The 24,180-nt window shown below is 36.2% G+C and overlaps 1 protein-coding gene across 4 annotated transcripts in view; it reads left to right on the forward strand.

Moving 5' to 3' along the window:
- Positions 1 to 24,180, forward strand: part of TBC1D22A (TBC1 domain family member 22A) — a 189,146-nt gene that overhangs the window by 102,824 nt on the left and 62,142 nt on the right. For 3 of the 4 annotated variants that reach the window (XM_069801901.1, XM_069801902.1, XM_069801899.1), the window contains exon 11: positions 4,352 to 4,479. In XM_069801901.1, coding sequence (XP_069658002.1) covers positions 4,352 to 4,479 — 128 coding nt within the window. Of the gene's footprint in view, positions 1 to 4,351; positions 4,480 to 9,320; positions 9,431 to 24,180 lie in introns of those variants that run through there. The other variant, XM_069801903.1, reaches the window with a different exon arrangement.

A 24,180-nucleotide genomic window follows, 5' to 3' on the forward strand; every position in this document is an offset into this window, starting at 1 on the left:
TTTCTTTCTTTTGAGTTTTTGTTTAAGAACTATCTTTTTTTAAAAACTGTAAAATAATTTTATTATCAAAAAATGCACTAGAAGTATTTTTTATAAAATACTTGGAAGTCTGAAAGCTGACAGTAATTATATATCTTGCTTGTTCATTGCACACATGTACTTATTTTCATTGAAATGGAAAATTTAAATTTAGATTATGACTGTCCAAATTACCTTTATCAGCAAAATAGCCTTTACTCACGATTACTTACAAAGTCAGAAGAATTAGCTTTTTTACTCAATGCATCTTCTATTCCAGTCTTGCGTCAATTGTATAAAAAGCACGGAGTTTAGTAGTCTGTTTTTCAACTCGTTAGACTAGAAAGCAACTTTCAAGAAATTCATTATGCCTATTAACACCTGTAATTGAAATATCACAACTGGCACAATTTCTTGTTCTTCATTACTTACTTTCAATGGCTGCAAGTAACCAAATGAAATTTGTTTCTGCTGTGTGAAGAACAAAAATGTTTGCGAGTTAGTAACTTCCGTTAGAAATAAAACTTTTTTTGCATCCTGCTTGATGTGTAGTGGATTATCTAATTATAGTAGTCTGCAATACCAGTATCTAAATGTGACATTTAAAAAATAAATTTTAACTTAGTATCTCACTTCAGTATATTTAACTTGCAGCAAAATTTGCCTAGAGCAAAGGCAGATACACTATAGTAATTCTGTATTTGTCCTGGATAACTGACCTAATAATGCCACGGTGGAGGAAGAAGCAGCCTTCTGGCTGAAGGGCAGAGCTCAAAGGGTTGTAGTTAATGGGACTGCATCTGGCTGGTGACTGGTCACCAGCGGCATCCTTCAAGGTTCACTTCTAGGGCCGGTTCTGTTCAATATTTTTATCAGCGATCTGGATGCAAGAGTTGAATGCACCATTAGCAGGTTTGATGATGATACCAATCTGGGAGGAGTCCTTGTAGAGGGATCTAGATAGATTGGAGCATTGGGCAATCATCAATGATTTATTTAACATTTGAAATTTTAACAAGAACACATACCAGATTTTGCATCTGGGATGGAGTAAAGTCGGACAAAAGTATAGATTGGGAGAGGAGTGGCTGGAGAGCAGCCCTGCGGAAAGGGATCTGGGGGTGCTGGTCGACAGCAGGCTCAATAGGAGTCAGGGGTGTGCTCTGGCAGCCAAGAGGGCAAACCCCATCCTGGGGTGCATCGAACACAGTATAACCAGCCAGTCAAAAAGAGGTGATTATCCCGCTGTATTCAATGTTGGTGTGGCCTCACCCTGAGTACTGTGTGCAGTTCTGGGCCCACGATTTAAGAAGGATGTGAAGGTTCTTGGATGTGTCCAGCAGAGGGCAACAAAGCTGGTAAAGGGCTGGAAGGAATGTCCTGTGAGGAGCGGCTGATGACTCTGGGTTTGTCTAGTTTGGAGAAAAGGAGTCTGAGGGTTGACCCCATTGCTCTCTACAGCTTCTTGAGGAGGGGAAGTGGAGAGGGAGGTGCTGAGCTCTTCTCCCTGGGATCCAGTGACAGAACGTGTGGGAATGGTTCAAAGCTGAGCCAGGGGAGGTTCACACTGGACTTGAGGAAGCATTTCTTTACCGAGAGGATGGTCAAACACTGGAACAGGCTTCCTAGAGAGGAAGTTGATGCCCCAAGCCTGTCAGTGTTTGAGGCATTTGGACAATGCCCTTAAGAACATGCTTTAGCTTTTGGCCAGTCCTGAACTGGTCGGGCAGTTGGACTAGATGATTGTTGTAGGCCCCTTCCAACTGTTCTGTTCTATTCTATTCTAACCTAACTGTTTAGAAGTTAGAGGCATGCAAGGCCTCTGTGTGGAAAATGAAAATACAGAGGCTTCTGAATCTTATACCATCTTCAAAATGTAGACTTCTACATATAAACTGCTTTGTTTCATTTTTAAGCCTATTTCTCTAAGGTTACAGAACATATGTAGTTACCACATCCGTCTTCTGCTTCCAATAACTTTTCAAGCTGAGGACTTGCTTCATCAGCACTTTACAGAGGGAGAAGAGTCTCCACTGTGCAGAATTCCACGACTTTTATAAAGCTCATTAGTTGATTATTTAAAAAAAAACCCAAACAACCAAAACTGACCCAGATTAGCAGTGATGCTGAGGAAGGGCAGCAGAGTAAGGCCCACAGTTAGCTGTTGTGTTTGGAGTGGCGGCTAGATAGTCATTGCATTTGCACCTGTTGCTCACTTTATGCAGAGCTCAGAACTAGCGTTGATATTGACTGATGTCTCTCTCCCAGCTGGGGCAGCTGATGATTTTTGCAGAAAGCCTGGAAAAGAAGGGTGTGAAGGTGATGGGAGGATATTAGGTTTGTGGAGGAAGGGCGAAGATTAGTCACAGCGTTTTGAGACTGGAAGACTGAGGCTATTACGGGTAGTGGAAAATCTATCACAGAGTTCTCATGTAATTTTAGAAATACCGACAATATGTAGGCATAATATACAGTGGTAATGCTGTAGTACTTTTCTTGTACATGTAATGACAGAGAAGGAGAGGGATTATCCAAGACTTGATGAGATCACTTAAAAGAGCATAATGTCATTACCTCTCCACCCTCATTCTCTACCTTTTCACATCCCATAGTAGCAGTTCAGTCTATTGTATAGCAGAAGTATCTAGTTGGCTGGTTAGTGTTATACCTAGAAATGAAATTAATCGTTTACAGATTGACACGTCTTTATATACAGCTACAACTTTAAAAAGTTCCCAGGAGAGGTAACAGATAGTTTTAAGATGTACATATGGTTTTATATATTTGTGTATATTTATATTACAGAAGGATATGACTTTAGGAATATAGATACCAGGTCTGCTGAAGAGTGCTTTAGCCACACATGGGTATAGGCTCAGAAGTGCCATGGAGAAATACCTGTGCTTTATACATTTCCATGGGTATTTGTTTTCAGACACCACTGGGAACAGGATGTTGTCATATGTGGACCTTTGGTGTAATGTGTTGTGACTGATCTTATTTTTAAAAAAGCTCACTGTTGATTGTTTTTAAAATCTAAAAAATTTCTGCTTCTTGCTTCCATATTGAAACAACTGTATCATATTGGCTGACACTTTCATATAGCCAGAAAATACATCTTGAGAAAAAAAAAAAAAAAGATTTGAACAACTTCAGTCTATATTATAATTTAGTGTAATTTAACATCTGTTACCTTAATCTTTAAGTAAAGTTTCCTGTAACAGTGCTACCATACTCTTTGGATTATTTTTTTTGTTCATTTAGAATTTCAGTGTCTTTTTAGATCTTTCTGAGAAACGTAAAATTTGTAAGATCAGCATGCACTCATTGTTTTAGCTGATAATACGTCTCTGTGAATGTGGATGAAAGATGATCTGGGTAGCAAAATCTCCCAAGAATGTATTTGTATAAAGACAGACAGTAGGAATGTCTTATTTAGGCTTTAACAAAGACTTCTTGTAATAAATGTATCCAAAATAAGACATTAGCATTTCTGCAGTATTTGTCATTTACACCATGCCAATGTCATACTTGAGCCTGTTAGCTAAAACCTGTTAACAGAATGTCTGTGATCCTTTTTGGAGTAAATTCTACTAAATATATAAAAGCCATGTAGTAGATTAGTTCTGTTAGCTCATAACCCATGCAAGTGATTATCACAGCTTTCAAATAGTAAACATGCTACAATAAACACAGCGTGTATGAGTACTGCTTTAGAAACCATTGATTTGTACTGGTTTTTATTTGTATTTATTGGTTACACCAAGAAATTATTTAAGCTGCAAATTACTTAAATTTGCTAACTGTGTTTCCTACACATTAATCTCACTTTTTTGTCTCAGTTGAATGCAACCTTTACATGTACTACTTTACTTATATTTCTTTGCCTTGTTAATTTAATGTTGTCTTCTTTTTATTACCAACACTATTTTTGGAAGCCATTATGTTATTTACATACTTTGTTTCTTGTCTTCTTACCCCAAATAATTTGTAGCCTAAGAAATTAGTGAGGGTATATGCACCTAATCATTTCACTTTGTAACTTTGTATATTTTTTTGTGGTATATTGTAAAGCTCTGACCTTAATCTTTTCTTAGATAGCACAACTGAGAGCAGTTGTTTAAGCCATCTAGAGGCAGAAAAATAAATCCAATGTAATGTTTAACTAGTAATTTCTATTTTGGGGATTTTCATTCAGTTGTAAGAGTTTGAATGCACTGCCACATTTTATTTGCTTGAGATCGGAGGAGTATTTTATTTATTCAGACAATGTATTTGATACTTAAGGACTTCAGAAAAATTGCAGTAAAATGTCTGTTTATTCTGTCTTCAGAACAAGTTCATAGGCACTTGGATCTGCATGAGGTGAAATACTTGCAATTTGCCTTCCGTTGGATGAATAACTTGCTGATGAGGGAAGTCCCTTTACGGTGTACTATCAGGTTATGGGACACATACCAAGTAAGTACTTTTTTAAACCTCCATAACTCTGATAATGTGTTTTGGACATGCCAGTATGTTTGTGTGTGTTTTTTTCTTGAACCTTTTGTTTTAGTGTCATCTGAGAATCATCATAAGAGAAAAAGCCTTCAGTGATCATTACCATTTAGAAACATTTGATGTCTTCAGTATTCTTGCCCTTCAAAACCAAGCACTTGATGTCATGATAATTTATAGTACTAAAATGAACACTCGCTCAAAGCATGGGTTAATGTCAATATTCCCTTCTGTCTCTTCAGAGAACCAAAACATTGAATTGTGTTTAATCAATGCTCTCCATCAGTTCTGAGTTCCAGGCTTCTTACTGCCCATCTGCTAAACTATTTAATCCAATACTAGCTTCCAGTCTCCAGTTCTTAGCATTCATCCTTCTGTCGTATCTTCTGTCTTATTGTTTGTCCAGACAAAACTCCTTATGTTACTGACCTCTGGTTGAGGTAATTATTTTTCCTCAATAATTTCTTGCCTGACTGTGAAGTGAAGGAATTGATATCAGAGAAAAACTGTTTACTCGTTCTTAGTTCTGTTACTTGATGTTCCAGTACCTTCTGGTTGCAATTTTTTTATTATGTATTTAAATGCTATATCCTTATCTATCTTTGTTGTTAAAGTTAATGAAAAAAGAAAAAGGAAGAAAAATAAAAATATTTTAAATTCCATAAGAGTTTTCAACTGAATTAGCTTAGTAAATATGTGAATAACTCATAATTTGTCTTGTAAAGAGACACAACATCTTTAAATATCAGTGTCTTTCCATCTAGTCATTATGTAGCAGTTTAGTTAGTTTCATACACTTTAGTGCCAGATTTTCCAGTTAGATAATCTATCTAGATCCCTAATAGAGGGTTAAGAATTGCTTGCTATTCATTTAATGAGTCCAGTAAGTTGTTTCAGTGAAGTGTGTTTTGTAGAATGGTATCCAAATCTGATAAGAAAATGTTAAGAAATGAGAGATCTGTCACTTCTACTGTTAATCTATCCTAAGAGGTGGTATCCTTGCAGGTTTTATTTGGTTGTTCATCTTCAACAAATTCCTGAATTGAATTTAGCTATTGTTCCATGTGGGGTCCTTTTACCTGCTTTGTCTCATTATAACATATGTTATTCATTTTAATATCTGCTATTACCTGGCATTTTCTTGCGGTGGAAGACATTTATTCTTTATAAGATCTTTCTGATAAACTGAATGATTGTTTCAGTATAGCTAATTTCTCTCATTTTGAATAATTTTTGGCTATTGCTGCAGCATTTCTAACTCTGGAAGGTTTTTTTGCCATGCTAACTCTAGCACTGCATTTGGTACTTGATCATTAGTCTCATCAGCGTGCTAAAATCATGTAAAAGCTCTTCCTTAATCCAGCTAACCATCCATATGTGCCCAAGAAATAGCTGGTTTTGCCCAAACTTCACTTTGAGCTCATCTGTGAGCTATGATTCTATGATAATGTTGAGAAATTTCTTTTGAAGACTAAGCATGTGGTTACTTTCTCAAACTAACTGTTGCCATGCTGAAAGGAACCCTTTCTCATTGCTAGCCCATAGGCACCTCTCCCTTCAATGGGATCTTTATCCATAATAAGTGGTTCTGATTATTAATTCTGATTTTTAACAAATTCTGCTATATTACAGTAGTTCTCTGTAGTATTTAAAATTGTAATACTTACACTTGGAAATCCAATATAAATCTGTATCTTTTAAATTGAGTTTTCTTATACTTAAATACCTAAATGGGATTCTTATACCTAGAGTGGGATTATTTTTGTATATTAAACATGCTTAAGAAGTAATTCTGTGTTTTGATTCGGCAGGTGCAGCAGATCTGTACTGTTTCCTAGGTTTTGTTATTTAGCAGACTGTTCTGCATGCATTTCTTGGTGAACAGTGTATTTAAAACCAGTAAGGATATCTTAATATAGACAGTCACCTATATTACCAACCCTTTTTCTGAAACAACCTCGAATAATTCCACAAGTTGTTTATCAGATTTCAGTTGTGCTTATACCTAACTTATTATCTACTTATAATATGGATCTCATCAACCTGATAGTATGGATGATAAATGCAGTGAACCTACAAGAGCTGGTAAAGTTTTTGCTAAAGTGTTAAGCAATAACATTAAAGATATTTACACAAATAACTTGTCATTAAGCCATTCTGCTGTGTATGACTTCTAACTTAATCATTTACAACTGTATCAGCAGTGCTGCTTTCCAAATGGAAAACACTTTAGAGATGGAATTTGTTTGGTTAATTTTATCTTCTGATTCCTATTTTTAACTGTAAAGCCTGCTATAGGCCAAAATGTCATTTAGAGATACGTTGGTAAAGAAGTTTTTCAGAGGGTCTAGCTATGGATGGACCCATTATGTTGGACTTGAGAGATGTACAATTTGTAAAGGCAGAAATATAATAGGGGATCTTATTTTTGAAAGAAACGTAGCTTTCCAGATACAGATGGAAGGACCAATCCTACTAATAATTTCAAGGGCCTGGGTAGATGCTTAACTGCTTTTCTCACTGTACTCAAAGGCTGATGATGCTGTTACCAGGATTGCTTTTGGTACCTCATGTGTCCTAAAGCAGAAAAGTAGGAAAACATGGGGATTCTCCTTAGATTTCCACACCTATGCCTTCTGCCATTTTAGTGGCTACTCAGGATGTGCATGTACTGACTTTTCCCCCATGATATTCTCCAACTACTGTAAACAGAAATACCTTTAACTGCAGTATAAGTTCAGAGAGAAGGTGAGCTAATCATGTTGCAATGTAATATTAGTCACAGCAGGGACTACAGGCATCCTGACGCTGCTGATGTGATGCTTTTGCTCAGACTTTACCTACCTTACGGCTCACGGGAAAGGATGGGCATTTTGCACGGCACTGTTTACAGGCAGCTTGAGGCCCAGTGTGTGGCATGATTCAGGAATGGCACAGGAGGGTCAGGATAGGTGGGACAGTCAGATTCCTTCGTGCGGAAGGAATGGGAAGACAGGCAGGACTGTCGAATTCCTTTATGTCTGCACCGCGGGGGCATTCTGGCTCCCCCATTTCCTGCAGAAATCCAGGGTGATGGTGGATGGCTTCCTTCCCCTCCCAACAATTAGAGAACAGTGGCCTCTTTTGAAAGAGAGGATCCTGTCGATGATGTTTTCACAGAAAAAAGTGTTGTCTCCTTTGTCTTCCTGTCTCCCCATCAAAGCTGAAATAATGCTTTGTCTCAGTGAGCTGCGTGTTTTCCTCTGTTTGCAGTGGAAAGATAAATATTGTGCTGTCTCCAGTTTAAATTCCAGATTGGTCATTCTCAGAGCAGGCCCCATTTTCTCATGAACTGCAGCAGGGCTTTTCAGAGGAATGACAGCACACTTAAATAGTCTGCTGTTATATATTTCCTAGTGCGATAGATAACTGGAGTTGTTAGAATCACATTCTGTCTCAAACTTTGTTGTGGTTCTTCCATTGACTTCAGTGAGAATAGGATTGGAGATTTAAATGTTGTCCACCTCTGTCTCAGTATGTACAGTAGCAAAGATACTCAGGCTGGTGTCATATTTTCTGTCTAGTTTAATTTAGGATTCATCAGTCATTTGTTAGGCTCTGTGAAGTAAATCATTGAACGTATAATACCTGTACTTGAGCTAGTTAGAGTTGAGGGGAAGGGAAATTTGGAAAGGTTCCCAAATTCTCACCAGTAAATACTCTGGTATTCTGCAACTGTATCTATGAAATCCATTAAAATATATCACTGTCTTCTGTAGCAGGACTTTGTAAAGTAGAAAAATTAAAGACATTATGTATCTTGCTTACAAAGGATATGTTGTGAGAGCTTCTTAGCCATAAATATTTAGTTTGGTTTATTCGTTAACCTGAATTACATTTTAATGAATTATCCCACTTTTTCACTTGATTCGGGCTTTACTATTGTTTTTTTGTTGGTTTGTTTTGTTGTTTTTTTTAAAGATGAATGCTGTAAATACCTTGTAAATTCTTTCAAAATGGAAATCTGTAGAACTGATTAATATGAATGTTCATAGACTTTGTCAAGTGTGAGAGATTCTGCAAACCAAAATAGTGTAACTTAAGACCTCAGTTTTACCTTTTTTTGTCTCTTGCCTTTTATCTTACATTTTGTCATCTTTTTTGGCATAAAGGATTGGTAAAATGAGATAGCATGATGGCTGAATTATTCAGGATATATAAGTGTTTAACATATTTCTATAGATTTATGAAATGCAAGTTAGTTTTATATTTGTTCCTTGCCAGAGGGGCGTTTTGACACTAATTTAAAGATTGCTTTGTGTATTTGAAACTGACTTTTGTTGGCTTCTAACTCTGACTTAAAATACTCAACATATTGTATTAGAAATGTTGGGGATGTCTCCATGCTCAGCATCTGTACTGTTCTACTCTAGAAAAATCTTCTAAATGTTTACTATCAAAACCTCAGAAAGTATCCTTGCTTCAGTTTAAGACATTTTATTGAAGTTTGCATCAAGTTTTTCTTTGGGTTTATTTTATTTCTTAAAAGTGTGTGTTGTCCTTGTTAAACCACGACAGGCACTTTTAAGAGCCACTGTCTTTAAGTAGCTGCATACTTCTCTGTTGGGGGGCAGAGGAAGCAGTGCCATTATTACAGTGATGGCATCCAGTCTAAGATCTTCATCCTTTACTAGAAATGGCAATACAGGTCTTGAAAGTCAGTGGTTATATACCAATACTTAGAGCAGAACAGTGTTTAGTTTTAACTATCAGTATTTTAAGCTGCCTAAATATTGAGTTCAAAACTACATTTGATTTCTGGGCAGTTTGGAGCTGGAAGTAAGTCTTTAACAATGCCATCAAATCATCCTGATACAAGATAACATGGTGTTATACTGACTGCTGTTTTAAATACGATAAGAATTTTCATTGGCATGTAAGTACTTCATTTTATTTACTTTTCATGTAGAATGGAGTGCATGTATTTTTCATTACAGTGTTTTCCTTCTGATCTGATGTGCTTACATAAATTACCTTATTGTGTTGTCTTTTGTGCAGTGATTTCTCTGTGTAAGTAACTGTAGTAGTACATAATTTGCAGAAGAGACACTGACACAAGTTCCATAGCTAAAAACTTGCTTGGGGGTGGGGGGGTGGAAATGAAAAGAATTGTAGCAGCTGTGTATATTAGTTTTCAGTTTTAAATACAAGGTGGCAAGTGTCGTGTGAATGTTTAGAGTTCAAGTGTACAGCCTAATATTTTCTCCCACCAGGAAGCCTTTTTGTTTAGTACCATTTAGCTGACTGCTGTATTGCCAGCCCACCAGTAGGCTGATGTAGTTGAAATGAGTCACACACTCAGACTCATTGGCTACACCAAAACAGGCAGGTGAGATAGGTACTGTTTACAGTGCCCTGCTGTCCTGCTTTACAGCTTTACCCTGTTCTTGTGTGAGGAACACTTTAGTGTTACCAAGATATCTTAAGGCTTACCATGGAAAATAAATGCAAATTAAAGTGTATAATCCTACCATGTAAAATGCAAAACAGTTACAGAATCCTACCATGTAAAATGCAAAATAGTTACAGAGATTTACAAAAGGTATAGGAAAAAGCAAATAACACTGGTAGAATTGGACAATACTGGTGGTTGATTTACTGTCTTGCTGCTGAAATAGTTTTTTTTTTTCCTTAGTTCCTGTTACCCCCTGCTCCTTGGCAGTATCTGTTAGTTTTCTTCAGATTAGCCCAGTGAGGGGGCTGATGAGTACCACAGCCAGTGCAAGGGAGAGAGGATGAGAAAGCAGAGCTGTGATTCGAACCCTAGTGTTAAACCAGAATGATTTCTTGTCCTTTTCCAGCTTATTTGCTGTCTTTTCCTGAGAAGATTTTCGTTCTTGGTAGATAGTACATTTCTCAGGTTGAATCCATTAGACATACTTCAATAGGGAGCACGTATTACTGGTAGAACCTACTGGCTTATGCCTCTCTTCCTGAAATCCTGCAAGTGAGTCCAGAAAAATGTATTTTTCCCTCCTTGAAATTTAATCTTTCTTTATCCAGGAGACTAATGCTTCCTTTTCTCAAAATAAACATTATCTCATTTTTCTGGAAAATGTAAGTGTATCTTCATTAGACCAAGTATTATCACATGTAATTGACCAGCCATTTATAGCCTTTTCTTCTTCAAAGAGGGATGAAGTTTATTTTCCCTGTCTTTGACTTAGTGTTCATTTTTATTGTCATGTATTTCATGTTGGACCTCGTATACTCTCTTAACCAATATGGTAACAGACATTTTTGTTTCCCACTTATTTGTTGGTATCATTCATGTAGCTCATTACTAGCTTTTGATCAAGGGGATTTTGTTTAAAAGTAGACTGTTATATTTAATAAACAACATTGGTATCATTTTCCAGTAGTGCTGAGGACCCAAAAATCTTATTGAAGGTTATGAAACACTGCAGAAGCACAGGTTTTCTCTTTATCCAAATGTAAAAGTAGAGTTCTAACTCCAGGAACATATTAAAATAAAAATTTGGTTACAAAAATTTCAACACAACCACCTCCTGCTGAAAAAAAAAAGAGAGAGAAAAGAGGGGAGGGAAAAAGGTTACATGTAATAATGTTATGTGTCTGGCCATCAGTCACTGAAGTTTAAGAAATGTTCAAAAATACAGTTACAGTTTTTTTCCTGTGTTTTTTTACATGGACTCGATCAGATTTTGACTCCCTGAACACGAGAATAATTTAAGTCTGTTTTTCAGTTGAGGTGTCTTGTGATTAGTATTTATTAAAAAAAAAAAAAAATCAATTAAAGTTGAAATAGGAGTGCATTTCTCAACAGACACCAGAGCATCTGTACAAGAGAGATATTATTACTAGTTTGCTCTAAATCAAAGCCTTAAGCCACCTGAGACAAGAGACTCACAATACATCTACTGAAAGCAGGTTTAGTTTTTCATGGCCAGGAATATTTTTCTTTTTATGGCAGTTCTAACATCTCTTTTCCATATTAAGCCCATAATAGTAAGTAGACAATTGTTCTTGTCCTTTTCTTCAGCAGGAGCATAAGACCTCTCACTGTCTCAGTGGTCTGGTCTTTTTTCTTTTTTTATACAAAGCGTTTTTTGGACCATAAAGATCCTTGAACCAGGTTAGGTTAGGTGGACAACAACAAACATTCAGAGCGAGAGCAAAAGAGTGGGGAAGGTATATATACCCTCCCATCTTCTACTACTCAGAAGCTTTATTATATCTTTATCTGTTATGCATTTTTTTACAAAAATGCCCACTAAGTATTATTAAATATGTATCTAATTGTTTTAAAATCTATAGTTTAAAACATCCTGTCAGTGATTTTTTGCAATTTCTTTATGCAGTGTGAAAAGAAATTCTCCTCCTTTGATTTAACAAAAGATTCTTTTGAATTCACTTCCACTTATTTCTTTGATTATGAGAAATTGTGTCAAATCATTCTTTATTCACTTTTTCCCCGTCACCTGCTTCAAAACTGTTTTCTGTCTCTGTATGCAATCACTCCTTTTCCAAGCTGAAAATATCTGTACTTATAGAAGCCATTTCGTGCACTTTTTGTGCTTACCTTTCTTCTCTGTAGTCTTTATAGTTTTATGATAAATTTTGTTTCTGTCATATACTAAACAAACTTCTTTAAGAGATGAGCACACCATAGATTCATAAAGGGAGATGAAGTTGTTTTCTATTTCTTTCTTTATTTCTGTACTTACAATTTCTCATGCCTTTTCTCCTGTTTAATATGAGTGCTTTCAGGTAACTGTAGTTAGTCCAGCTTAGTCCAGTCTTAATGGTTAATGTCAAGGACAACATCAGATGTGTATGCTTTACAGAGTTTTTCCCTCTGTGTGTATATCCAGACGGAATTTAATTTGCCATTTTATTATTCAGTGGCACGACAGCTTTCTGCAACTTTTTGCAGCCAGCTTTATTTTTTACCAGTAAAAGCTATCCTGGATAATTTTTCATCTCTACCAGACTATTCTTTTTCAAGACCACTTAGTAATTTAGTGAGCAACACAGATCCTATTCCATTATTTTTATCCTTTTAGTTCATGAACACTTCCTCTCTTTTTCAACAACTTAATTTTAGAGTCTTGCCTAGTGACCTTGGTAAAAGTGCCTGGACATCTGAATATTTAATACCCAATTACTAACACATGGGTAGGATCATGTCTTTAAGATATCTAGGCATTTGTCAATTTGATTGAAACTGGCCAGTGGGTTAAATGTTTCTGGAGTAGGGGAGACAGACATAGTGGGATATAACCTTTCCTGCCCAGACATAAAATGTGAAAGTTTAGTTTTCTTAGGAAATAAAGGAAAAATTACTGTGTGACTTGGTAGTGACTCTTCTTGTCCACCTGCCATATACCATCAGAGAACCAGCTCCTGGATTAAACAGTGTCAGTGGCCTCTGGAGCCCGTACTCAGGAAATGCCTCTCCCTTTGATTCTGCCACTTTTTTTTTTTTTTTTTTTTTAACTTCCTACCAGAGAGCTGGAATTCACCATCTTGCTGTTTACTGAACCCAGCCTTGATCTCACACTCTTTCACTATAACTCAAGAGCACAAGCACCCTTTCACATTGTTTTCTTTAAAAGTAAATCTAAAAGTATGATTTAAATCAAATTTAGTTCTTGGACACCACAGGAAGACATGAGCACATGAGCGAAGGAAGTTTTACTTGCAAGACTGGCAATCTAAACATGTTCCTGTTTAAACAAAACGTCCTTATTCTAACTCTGCATTTTTTGGGGAGTTTCTAGATCCTTTTGTGTTCAGCAAGTCAGTATTTTCCTTTATGTCAGTAGATTCCTGATGCATAAAGCTTCCCTTCAACTTGAGCAGTTGAAAAGTTTTTACACTTTTTGCATCTTGGTCAGGCAACTGACTGTCATCACCTTCTACTGCATGGATAGTTATCTTCTGGCATAACTTTGTTGCCAAGGCAACCTCCCATTGACAACAGCTGTGCTCATTAGGACTTTATTGTGGCAGGCAATTATATTTTGGTGGTATAGCCCTGAAGTCTGTGACCTCTTATTGTTTATATTGTGCTAAGTGCAATCTGAGATAACATAAAACTCAAAGAAAAGAAGGTAAGAATGTTACTCAAAAAAAGACCTGGACTTCTTTAACTTGAACAGTATATATAACTTTATGTACAGTCTTTAACGTGTGTAAGGATTATGTGAACAATAGAGAAGAACCAAGTTTCTTAAACAATAATTCATCTTTTCAATGTGACCTTAAAATACACTTATTCACATTCACACACATTTATATAAGCTCTCAGGTTTTCTCCTAGAAAAGAAGAAAGCCAAATGCTATTTGTAGAATTATAATGATAGGTATATACAATGGTACTCTTTTGTTGATCATCCAGGTCTAGTTTGTCAGTTGTTCCTATTTATTTTGCAGTTTCTTATTGAGAGGCAGGGTTCCCAAATGCCCAGTGAAAGCAGACTAAGCAGGTCCTGATTTTGAGCTGGACTACAGTCTTGCATACAGCAGTATGCACATTCAGATCCCCACCTTCCCCCATCCTGTCTTGTATGTTTTGCTCCAACAAGGATTTAAAAAAAAAAAAAAAAAGTTAATTTCCTTCCTCCATCAAATAAAGTCAGCTTTATTCCTGTGCCAGCCCTTTACCTCTCCTAATTGGGATCTTAGCCATATCACTTAATACATCTCGTCTGCTTAGCCTTGTCTTTATTTTCACATTCTGTCTTGTCTTTGCAGGACGAATCAGTCTTGGCACTTCATATATCCCTGCTTGAATTCTGTGGTACAGCAGAGCATGTTGGGGACCATGAGAGATGCGTATTGGGTTACTTCTTGCGTGTAAATACCTGTATAGTGGTGTTTACCTGAACTCCGAGAAATATGCACTTCCACTAGCAATTATAAAACTGACAGTAGCTGCCTGTATGAGATGCTTAAATATGACTCCCCATAAAATTTGAAGTTATCATCTAGCATGCCTTTGAATGGGTTTGCATATTACTCGCCAATACATGGGAACTTCTGTGTTTAGAGGTCTGTCAGATCTGGAACTCCGAGGTTCCTAGTCTCTGGCCTTCCTACCTGTGGGCTTACTGTGAACAGCAGAGGTGGGGCTCAGTTTGAGATACAAATGCAAAAATATAGGTGTCTTACTGTAAATTTGTGTGTATGTGTATTGCTGTGTCAGATATCTTAAGGTTCCATGATAGCTGATGGAGGCCTAGTAAATAAACTCAGAGGAGCCTAGAGAGAGATTAGTTATGGCTTAGAGTGGCTGGTCAGCTGAATCCTGTTTTAGGCTCCATTGAACATATTGACTACATCTTCATTACCTGTGTAGCTTAAGTACACAACATGCTTGTAGACATTAAAATTTAGAAATTTTAATCTCGGAATAGAAGCTTTCTGAATTTCTGCAAAAAGTGAGTTAAAATTCCTTTCATAATGTGCAAAAGGACTTTTTTATCGTGTGAAATTCTGGGCCACTAGATCAACTGTTTTTAACGTAAGTAAGTGTGGATTGCAAATATGTTTGCATATTGCAAATTTTTGCCCATTTTTCTTTGGTAGCTTTCATTGACACCAGTGAAGATTCACTGTGGAAAATAAAAGAAGAAAAAGATATGTAGCCACACTACTCTATGAGGAAGGTATTTAGATGTGCAAAGCCCATACAAAATCAAAACTCAGTGATATGCATAGGGAAGCCTGTAGGTTTTTTTAGCTTTAAGTTCTTAAGGCAGCTTCCAGTACTGTTGAAATACATGGTAATTTTTCTGTGTCTAAATGGAATTTGACTGTGAATGCAGAGAGGATGACTTAAAGTACTTTCTCTTATGCTTGAAGAATGTGAGTAATCTTATTGACTTCAGTAGAACAACTCATGAATTTAGTTAATTAAGCATGTGCTCTGAGTGCTTTATTGATCAGGATCTTGATGCATGACTCTATAGTATGATAATAGAATGTTAGATACAGTCTAGAAAATAGTTTGTTTTGCTTCTTAGTTACTTTGAAGTAGTCAATGTTTCTAGAAGAAAGCTTTATTAAAATTAATATTGTTCTTAAAGACCAAAGTCTGAAATAGAATTATGTTGCTACACAAGAAGAGAGAAAGGAAAAATTGCCTTACTCACATCTACATATGCTCTTTAATTTTGTGCATCTTTTAGATTCTGTACATATCAGACTTTCATAACACTTTTCCGTCATTTCAAAGGTAGTTTTAAAATTAGCATCTCTAGTCCCCATGTATTCCTTTAGTTTCTGAATTAGTTTATATTTGTAAACTTCTCAGCAGTGCCTAGTGAGAGGACAAGAGGTAATGGGCACAAATTGAAACACATGGAATTCTGTCTGAACACAAGAAAACACTTGTCCTGTGAAGGTCATCAAACACTGGCCTAAGTTGCCTAATTTGTGGGGTTTCCATCCTTGGAGATATTCAAAAGCCAACTGGGATATGGTCCTAGACAACCCAGTCTAGGTGACCCTGCTTTAGCAGGGTTATTAAACTGGATGATCTTGGATGATCTCAGGAGGCCCTTTCCAACTGAAAGGATTCTGTGATTTATGTTAGACATAATTTAAACGAGTATGTATTAAGAGTATCTGCTTCACATGTGTTTTGCCTATGCAGATTGGGAAGTCAGGAACTGAGAATTTAGCACATACTTTTCAAAAAATGGGCTTTCTTGCAAGTGTTTGAAACATATGTGTTCACACTTTCTACTTGAGACATCTAAATGAAGCAACCGCTGACACATATTTCTGCCTTTGCTTCCAAATATGGCCTTGTCCATTATTACAACTTTCCTTACACTGATCTCATGCTTTCCTGCCCCACAATGAGCCGAATCATCTAGAATGGCAAAGGTGAATGTCTTTCTGATGAGTGAGTTGTCAGAGGTTTCCTGGTATGCTGAACTGTCCATCTCTGCTGTGATTTCACTGTTGCTTTGAGATGATAAAACTTTTCTCTGTTGGGTAGTTTTTTCACCTAGATGAGTTTAATGATCTGGCTCCTTACGTGTCTACGTAACGCTTTATGTTGGCATAAATGAAATCACGTAAGTACGTGCAAGGCGGTGAGCTAGGTGAAACTACCTTTTCGGCAGCAGCCTATGCTTATGTTGTCCTAAAGCAGCTGTGGAACTCCATGTTTTGAAGTTTTTCATAATGCTGTATTTGTACATGGATTATTATTTTTTTTTCCCTCTGTAGGAAGTCTGCATACGTAGAAGGGATTTTGTACAGCCATATCTCCTGTTCATGTGGCGATGTGAGCAAAACCATTTAGCCCATCTGCCTCATGCTGTAGGCACAACTAATTGTCAGAGCAAGGATGCCTGTGTAGAGGTGAAGTATTATCAAGCACCATTCAAATACAAGACATTTTATTGAGTTCAATGTGGCATTAAATGACTTCCCATTACATAGGAAGTAAATTATTGTAGGTGTTTCTTAATGTCATCATTTGGTTCTACTTGCAAATTTATTTTCCTGTTCCTCTGAAAGAAAAGTTAATGGTTCCTCAATGAGGAAACTCCTTTGTTAGTTCTACTTATGTGAATAGGCCAACAGTTTCCAGATTAACTGATTTTATGCTCTGGGTACTTCAATAAATGGCGTGGATAAAGAGAGAAATATACTTGGCTTAAGAAAGAAATACTAGCATCCTGTTCAAAAAGTCTTGCATGCTCTTGTGCACAATTGTACTTTATTGTTATCCTGGGTATTCAGTAAAGTAGGCTAGGTTAGTTAAATATGTCAGATTTTAATCTCCTTTGACTATTGTTTCAGCAGCTGTTGAGCGTATGGCTGTTCTCTGAAAATGGTACTTCACAGTTTCTGTTGATTGAATAGGTATTCTCTCAGTTTACTTAAACCTAACTTAAGTCCTCTGAATGATCACCTCCCAAAGTATCACTACCAGATACGTCACTATTGGAATTTAATTCTGTATTTTTCGTAGTCTGAGTGAGACAGATTTGCGTAAACCAGATGCTTAAAATAAGTAAGACCAGTGCTTCTGAGAAGTAGGTCGTTGTCTACATACAGTATTGTTAAATGTAACCTGTTTTAGTTCAGTTATTCCTGGTTTATCTCAATGAAATTGGTCCAGTATCTGTGTAACATACTGTTTATTTTCAGTTATTAAATTTCATTTTATAACTGCCAATACAGCACTCTAAAACTAGTAGGGGAAAGTCAAAGAGGCTCTTAATTTTAGCTATACACAATGAAAATTCTGTAAGCCAGATGACAGCTGTAGTAATAGATAACCATAAGTTTGTCTTCAGGGCATTTGTTTGTGACAAACTGGATTGCTGTTGATGAAAAGTACCTTTGATGATGCATGAAGCAGCACAGATCCAAGCTATTGAGTGCTGTCAGCTGTGTGGTTTTTAGATGTTACTTCAAGTAAGCAGAGTAGGAGAGTAAGCTTCCTTTGTTACTTTAAAAATAGTTTATTATTAGATCTTAAACACTTTTGAAAAAGATTTTCAAACCCATTGTAAGCATCGTTTTATGCAATATAGCAAAATAATTGCCACTGTCTTTGCAGGGTGTTCAGTTCAAATTGATTCAGTGTAACTTATGATTGCATGTTTCACCTTTTCTACCTTTAGATACTATTAAAAAAAAAAAAAGGAAAGAAAAAGAAAGAAGCAAGGGAAACAATCTATTACAAGCATTCTTATCTGAAACTTCTTTGAGCTTACTGATTCAGGGTTTTCTTCTCATACTCCTAACCTTCTTAAAACATGAGAGTTAGTGGACACAGTACTATTGCATTGTTTGTGCTTGTGTTTGTCATGGATGGAGGGACTCTCCTGTGCGGGTTGTGGGTAGGGGTGTGGAGTCAGTGTGTAATTCACAGTTACCAGGGGAAGGAGCTGGAGCACAACAGGAACTTTGCAGGGCACCCCTGCCATGCAGGATGGAGCTGCTCCTTCTTCCCACAGAGCCCTTCCTCGCTGAGCTACACTTATGTGTCTTAAGAGACTATGCTACAAGTTCAGGTTGTTTAGTTTAGTATTTTAAAACTGGAATCTTTTCTCAAGCTCCTGTTGTTAGTTATGCTGGTTATTAGTGTTCATAGAAGTGAACACTAACGACTAAACCATGACTGCCATTTGATTTTTTTTCCTTTTGTTTCTGATGTCTTATTGTTGCTACTGAACAAATGTAAAATAATCCTTACATGTTATACAGTTCTCTGGTTCCTTGTATCAAATGTATTAAAACATCCATAGCTAACACATAGTTGATATAGATTACCTTAATGTGAGAATGCGTGATGTTTCCAACTTTGAACAGTAAAATTTAAAATCAAATCAGAAGTGTTTATAGTAGATGTAATATGAACAGTTAAATAAAAATGCAAGCATTTTGTTGCTTCTGTAAATGAACAACAAAATTGGAAATAATACTGAATATATGGTTTATGTTATTATGTATAATAAATTTCTGAATAGCAGATCTCCATCCAGGTAAGAAACAAAATAAATTACCATAAAATAAACTTGAACTTCAGAAATCTACAGTTGATACCACTTTACAAAACAGGGCAGCCTCCTACTGTGTATTAAAATAATTAGTACATAGTCATGACAAGATTCATCTACGTACTGCAGAACATTCTACTAAATTAACCTGATTTGATTTGAAGCAGACTATTTTAGTGGCAAAGCTTTTAAGCAGCCTGCACAGAAAAATCTGTTAAGCTTTCAAAATAATTTTAAACTCTTTTCCACTGTGTAAGACACAGTACCTAAATTCAAACACAACCTTGGGGGGAGGAAGAAAGGACAAACTAGTATTCAACAAATCCAGTAAAAATAGTTTCTTTATAGTAGCATAGATACTTGTAGGGGGATTATGAAATTGGTATAATTACTGTTTGTTTCTGGAATGTACAACATCATTAGAACTACATGAAATACTAAGAACCTTATCTTCTTTTGTCTCCCCAGTGCTTTAGCTCCTAGTAATGATCACTTCTTCCTTAATATTCTGGCCTTTCTTGTTTTTCTGATACGTGACAGTCTTGTGCTTTGCTCTGCTACTTGCATTGCCCTTGACTGTCTATTTTGAGAGCTATTCTGCCCTTTCTTCCAGTCTCATGGGGTTCTTGGTCCTTTTTTACTTTTCTGTCTCCATTCTATTCATGGATGATCTGAGGCTTTCCTACAACTTCACTGTCAGCTTATGCTGAAGATTTGCATATCTACTTTTTTTTTCTGACCTGACTCCCTTAGTTGTGCATTTCAGATCGTCCGTATGACAGTTCTCCCTAGATAGCGGATGACAGTTACTGATACCAAGAATTCTTCTTTTTCCTCCCAAAAGCTCTTGTTTCACCTATTTTGTAACTTTTTACAGTAGATCCTGCATAAGATTTTTTTTTTGTTCAACATGTTTTTCTCTTACATTTTCCAAACTATCTGTACTCTACTTTCCCCTCACAGAATTTAAAAAAGCCCAATTCTTATTCTTGTTTTGAATTTTTTGTCTAATATGAATAAAATGAATCTCTTTAAATCAGATAGAATATGTAATTTGCTGCTTCTGTCATTACTCAGATCTTCCATCATTCAGTTCATTCATTTTCTTGCCATTTTTTTCTGTAAGTATTCTTGTGGTTATCCTTTTTTTTTCCTTTTTTTTTCCTTTTTTTTTCCTTTTTTTTTCCTTTTTTTTTCCTTTTTTTTTCCTTTTTTTTTCCCTTTTTTTTCCCTTTTTTTTTCTCTTTTTTTTTTTTTCTCCCAGCAGTAGTTCAGGAATTGCTGATCAAAAAACTCCAACTATTTCAAAGTGTATATAAATCTGTGCTAAATTTGCTGTTCTATGCTTAACTAGAATTATTTTTTTTGTAATGTGAAATTCAAATAATGCTAGGTATGATACAGTATGTAGGTGAATATGAAGAGGTTCTGAAGTGATGCCTAATGTGCCATCGGTTGTGGACAATGGTTTTCGAATTAAATCTGATTTCAGCTGTCCTCTGGACTGTCATTAGTAGCCATTATTCCACTAAATGGAACTTTTAAGATTCATTTCAAAACATCAAAATATTTCAGCATAGGAATCTTCAGTTTGGCACTGGTTCAGAAAGTAAGTTGTCCTTCTGGTTATTCAGATCTCTGAACAGAGTATAGAATGTGCACTAGAAAGTACAATTTGTGAAATACTAGGTTGTTGTAGAGGTTATTCTGATTAAGTATACAAATCAGTTATTACTAACAATACCTGCACATTTTAACTTAATGAATTAATTTCACACTGCTATCTCTTAAATTATTTTTTTTTAAATTTTGCCTACTCTATTCACCTATTTGAAAAGACATGTCAATGAAAGAACATTCATTTCTGTATTCAACATTTTTGACTACACCCTAATCCATTTTCACTGTGTGTTTAATAAAGCAGTTAAACTTGCACACAGGAGTCAGTGGGTAAGATTAATTTCAGGTAACTTGCTTGTCTTCAGCAATGTTCTGTAGGGTAGTAATATCTTTCAATGATGCTAAAAATCAAAATCAGTCTTGCTAAAGCACTCAAGACTAAGTATAATGTCTGAATCACAACTTGAGCATCATTACTGTGCTCCGATACTGTCGTGACTTTGTAAACAATGAAAGAGTTTACAAATAAAGTGAAAATAGCTGTTGTGGGAAACATCTTTCAGAGACAGTGACTCCACATCTGCTGTTGCAGGTTTTGAAAGCCACAACTGTGTTGGTAATTGAAAGAAGATAAACTTCAACTCAGGCAAGGAGGTACTTGGTTTAAATGCTGGAACTGTATTTTTCCACAGTAGCGAAGGAAAAATAGGAATTTATTTCTATTTATTTAAAAAGTTTACTGTAAGAAAGAATAGTGTTCTTCATATAGCTTTCTCAGTTCATATAACTGTGATATTTGAGAACCACTGAGTTCTTGCAATCAGATAGAAGTTGAATTGTGTGTTGCCAATGGCACAGGTTTGTCATTCATGTATGCTGACAGAGGTTACCAAAAATGCCTTTGGGGAACTTCATTTGAAGGTAGCTTATGAAATGAGTTAAGAAAATCATACTTTTTTTTTTTTAAGTGCCTTCAGTTGTACACTCCAAAACTAGTAATTTGTGAAGTTGAACAATACCCTTTTCTCCAAGGTATATGCTGAATTTAGCTGCTATTATTTTCAATTGTTGAATATTATTACATTAAGAATACTTCAGCCCACTTCAGCAATGTAATAAAGTACACTTGTGTTTAGTTGATTACTGAGATTTCTTTTCATTCCAGTTGCAGGGGTTCACAATACTTTAATTTCACCCTGGCTAGTTTTTATTTCTCCACTGTTGTAATCAGCACTGACAATTCACCAACCTTTCTGTCTTTGTTTCCAAGTCCTCTAATTGCAGCCTTCATCTTTTTCTTTCTTTTTTTTTTCTTTTCCTTCCCCTTGAAATTGAAGATGTTTTCTGTTACTAGAACCATTAAGCTGTTGTTTAAAAGACATATTTTTTACAGCAATGGAAATGAAAACTTCCAACTTTTTTGAACAATCTGGTGTTAATAGGCATGGTGCTAGTCTTACAGCTTTGTACTTGTAGGTGGTTGTAGGCAGTATCCCTGCAGTCACGTGAGATGACCTTGATTATATAATTTAGCATGTGTAGCTCATGAATTCTTCAATTCCCATTTTGATGTACTGAGGCCTTCTAGGTTGTTTGGATTCTGTGTTTATTAGGCACTTTTTTCCAAATTCTTCTCTTGAGAAGCAAGATTTAGATACAAGTCTGCATTTTGGTTTGGAATAGTTGTGCAGCTCTGAAGCAAATTCCCCTTTTGTCCTCACTTACCTTCTATTGGTTTGGTTCACGGAATATTTTTGTTAATTCCTTTCTGAGGAAATTTAATGGTAACCTCTTTTTCAGCTACACACCAAAGAGGCTCCAACGCATAATGTACCCTAACAGGGACATATACATCTCAAGTCAATAACTTGGACAGCTTTGAACCACATGAATGGTGGGTACATTGTATTTGAGGACTCAAGGCTAAATCTAGTCTGAAGTAAAATCCCAGACTACATTGATTGTAAAGTATAGACACAAATCCAAGCTGCATTTACTGTCGCTGTAGAAGCCTCAGCCCAAACTGCTCTGATCTTCTTATCTGCTATTGCCCAGAGATACTTGCTAATGTAAATGCAGACATGAGCTTTCAGATAACCCTATTTGGTCCATCTCATATAGTCCTGGATTAAGTAGGCACTAGCTCAGGGCCAATAGTGCATTTTGTTATTATATGGAGATCATTGCAGTCTATCAGATGGCTCTTAGTCTGTATCTAATGTTACTCAGTGCATCTTCAACATCTGCTGAAAAGATTTAAAAGTTGTACACATATTTTCTATAGTAATTTCAGACTAGTTGTGCTTGGTTAACAGAAGTTAAAGTATATCTAGTTTTGCTGTATTTGCTGTATCATGATAGAATCATTTGGTATCATTATACAAGATAAAATTCATCATGTATTTGTGCAGCCATAAATCAGAACTTAGTCATTGTTTATTATCATTACTATGGAAAGTAATGTTTGTACAGAAAATTTTCAAGTTTTGCCACAATATAGAAAGTCGTGTTGTGTTGATAATAGAGTTGAAAACAAGGAGGACCTGTCCTTCACAAGCTCCAGAGTTGAAAATAAGGACCTATCCTTATTCCTACTTAAGTACCATAGGATATGTCTATCCTGCTACTAACCTCTTACTCTGATCTTCCCTACACCAAGGCGAGATTGGTTATGACAGGGTGGTTATAAATCTGCATGGTTTCTGCTGTAGCTGTACCAGTTTGCACATTAATTTTATTCATGAATGGATTATGAATCATCTTTTAAGATACAAAGTTTAGTAAAACTCAGTGGGCGGAGGAATAAAGCAATGTTTAGATAATGTTACAACTGCCAGAACAACGAATTCAAGAAGGCAAAATTATAATAGATCATTTCATTTTCTGGAGTTCTTTGAATCAGACCTGTTACAATTGCCAGACATGCTTGGTCAGTTGTTTAATCTTTTGAACTTTCTGGATATTTCTAATAGAAAACAGAACTACAGCATTATATATTATTTACAGAATAGGATGTGGCTATAAAATATTGAATAAACTTTATTTATAGAATCATAGAATTATTTTGGTTGCAAAAGACCTTTTAATATCATCAGGTCCAACCATTAACCTAACACTGCCAAGTCCACCACTAAACCATGTCCCTAAGTGCCACTTCTACACGGCTTTTAAATACCTCCAGGAACGGTGACTCAACCACTTCCCTGGGCAGCCTGTTCCAATGCTTGACAAGCGTTTCGGTGAAGAAATTTTTCCTAATATCCAATCTAAACCTGCCCTGGCAGAACTTGAGGCCATTTCCTCTTCTCCTATTGCTTGTTACTTGGGAAAAGAGACCAACACCCACCTCGCTACAACCTCCTTTTTAGGTAGTTGTAGAGAGCGATAAGGTCTCCCCTCAGCCTCCTTTTCTCCAGGCTCAACAACCCCAGTTCCCTCAGCTGCTCCTCGTAAGACTTGTGCTCTAGACCCTTCACCAGCTTTGTTGCTCTTCTCTGGACACGCTCCAGCA

The sequence above is a fragment of the Haliaeetus albicilla genome, chromosome 14 (assembly GCF_947461875.1).
Source record: "Haliaeetus albicilla chromosome 14, bHalAlb1.1, whole genome shotgun sequence".
NCBI lineage: Eukaryota > Metazoa > Chordata > Aves > Accipitriformes > Accipitridae > Haliaeetus > Haliaeetus albicilla.